This window comes from Penaeus monodon, chromosome 29 (genome assembly GCF_015228065.2).
Source record: "Penaeus monodon isolate SGIC_2016 chromosome 29, NSTDA_Pmon_1, whole genome shotgun sequence".
NCBI classification, from domain to species: Eukaryota; Metazoa; Arthropoda; class Malacostraca; order Decapoda; family Penaeidae; genus Penaeus; species Penaeus monodon.
In genome coordinates, this window is record NC_051414.1 from 28565838 (window position 1) to 28566209 (window position 372).

The 372-nt window shown below is 45.7% G+C and overlaps 1 protein-coding gene across 1 annotated transcript in view; it reads left to right on the plus strand.

Annotated features, from left to right (window-relative positions):
• LOC119592111 (prolyl 4-hydroxylase subunit alpha-3-like) overlaps nucleotides 1–372 on the plus strand; it is an 8619-nt gene that overhangs the window by 585 nt on the left and 7662 nt on the right. Inside the window, exon 2 of the mRNA XM_037940931.1 lies at nucleotides 20–233. Coding sequence (XP_037796859.1) covers nucleotides 20–233 — 214 coding nt within the window. The remainder of the gene's footprint in view (nucleotides 1–19; nucleotides 234–372) is intronic.

A 372-nucleotide genomic window follows, 5' to 3' on the forward strand; every position in this document is an offset into this window, starting at 1 on the left:
TCACATTTCCCTTCCACAGTTAGAGCGAACATGAACCCCATGAAACACTGCACCAGATTCTTGTTCTTCGCTGCGACGCTGATTCTTCTCCATTCCGTTTTGCCTACTGTGACGTCACCGGTGAGCGGAGAACTGCACTCGTTCCCTTACCACCTCAAGGATGTTTTTCTCTTCGACAAGGAGGTAGCTGAGGTTCTGAGACATATTGTTCCACCCACGCCTGAGTCCGAGAGGTGAGGAGGTTGTCTCAGGGAAATTGAATTCCTTATCTCCGCTTTCATAATTTTTTTTCATGTGCTAGATTGCATAATATGTGGAACACTTGTGTGGTGAACGCTTAATATTTTCAGAGCATCTCCCTTGTATTTGTGT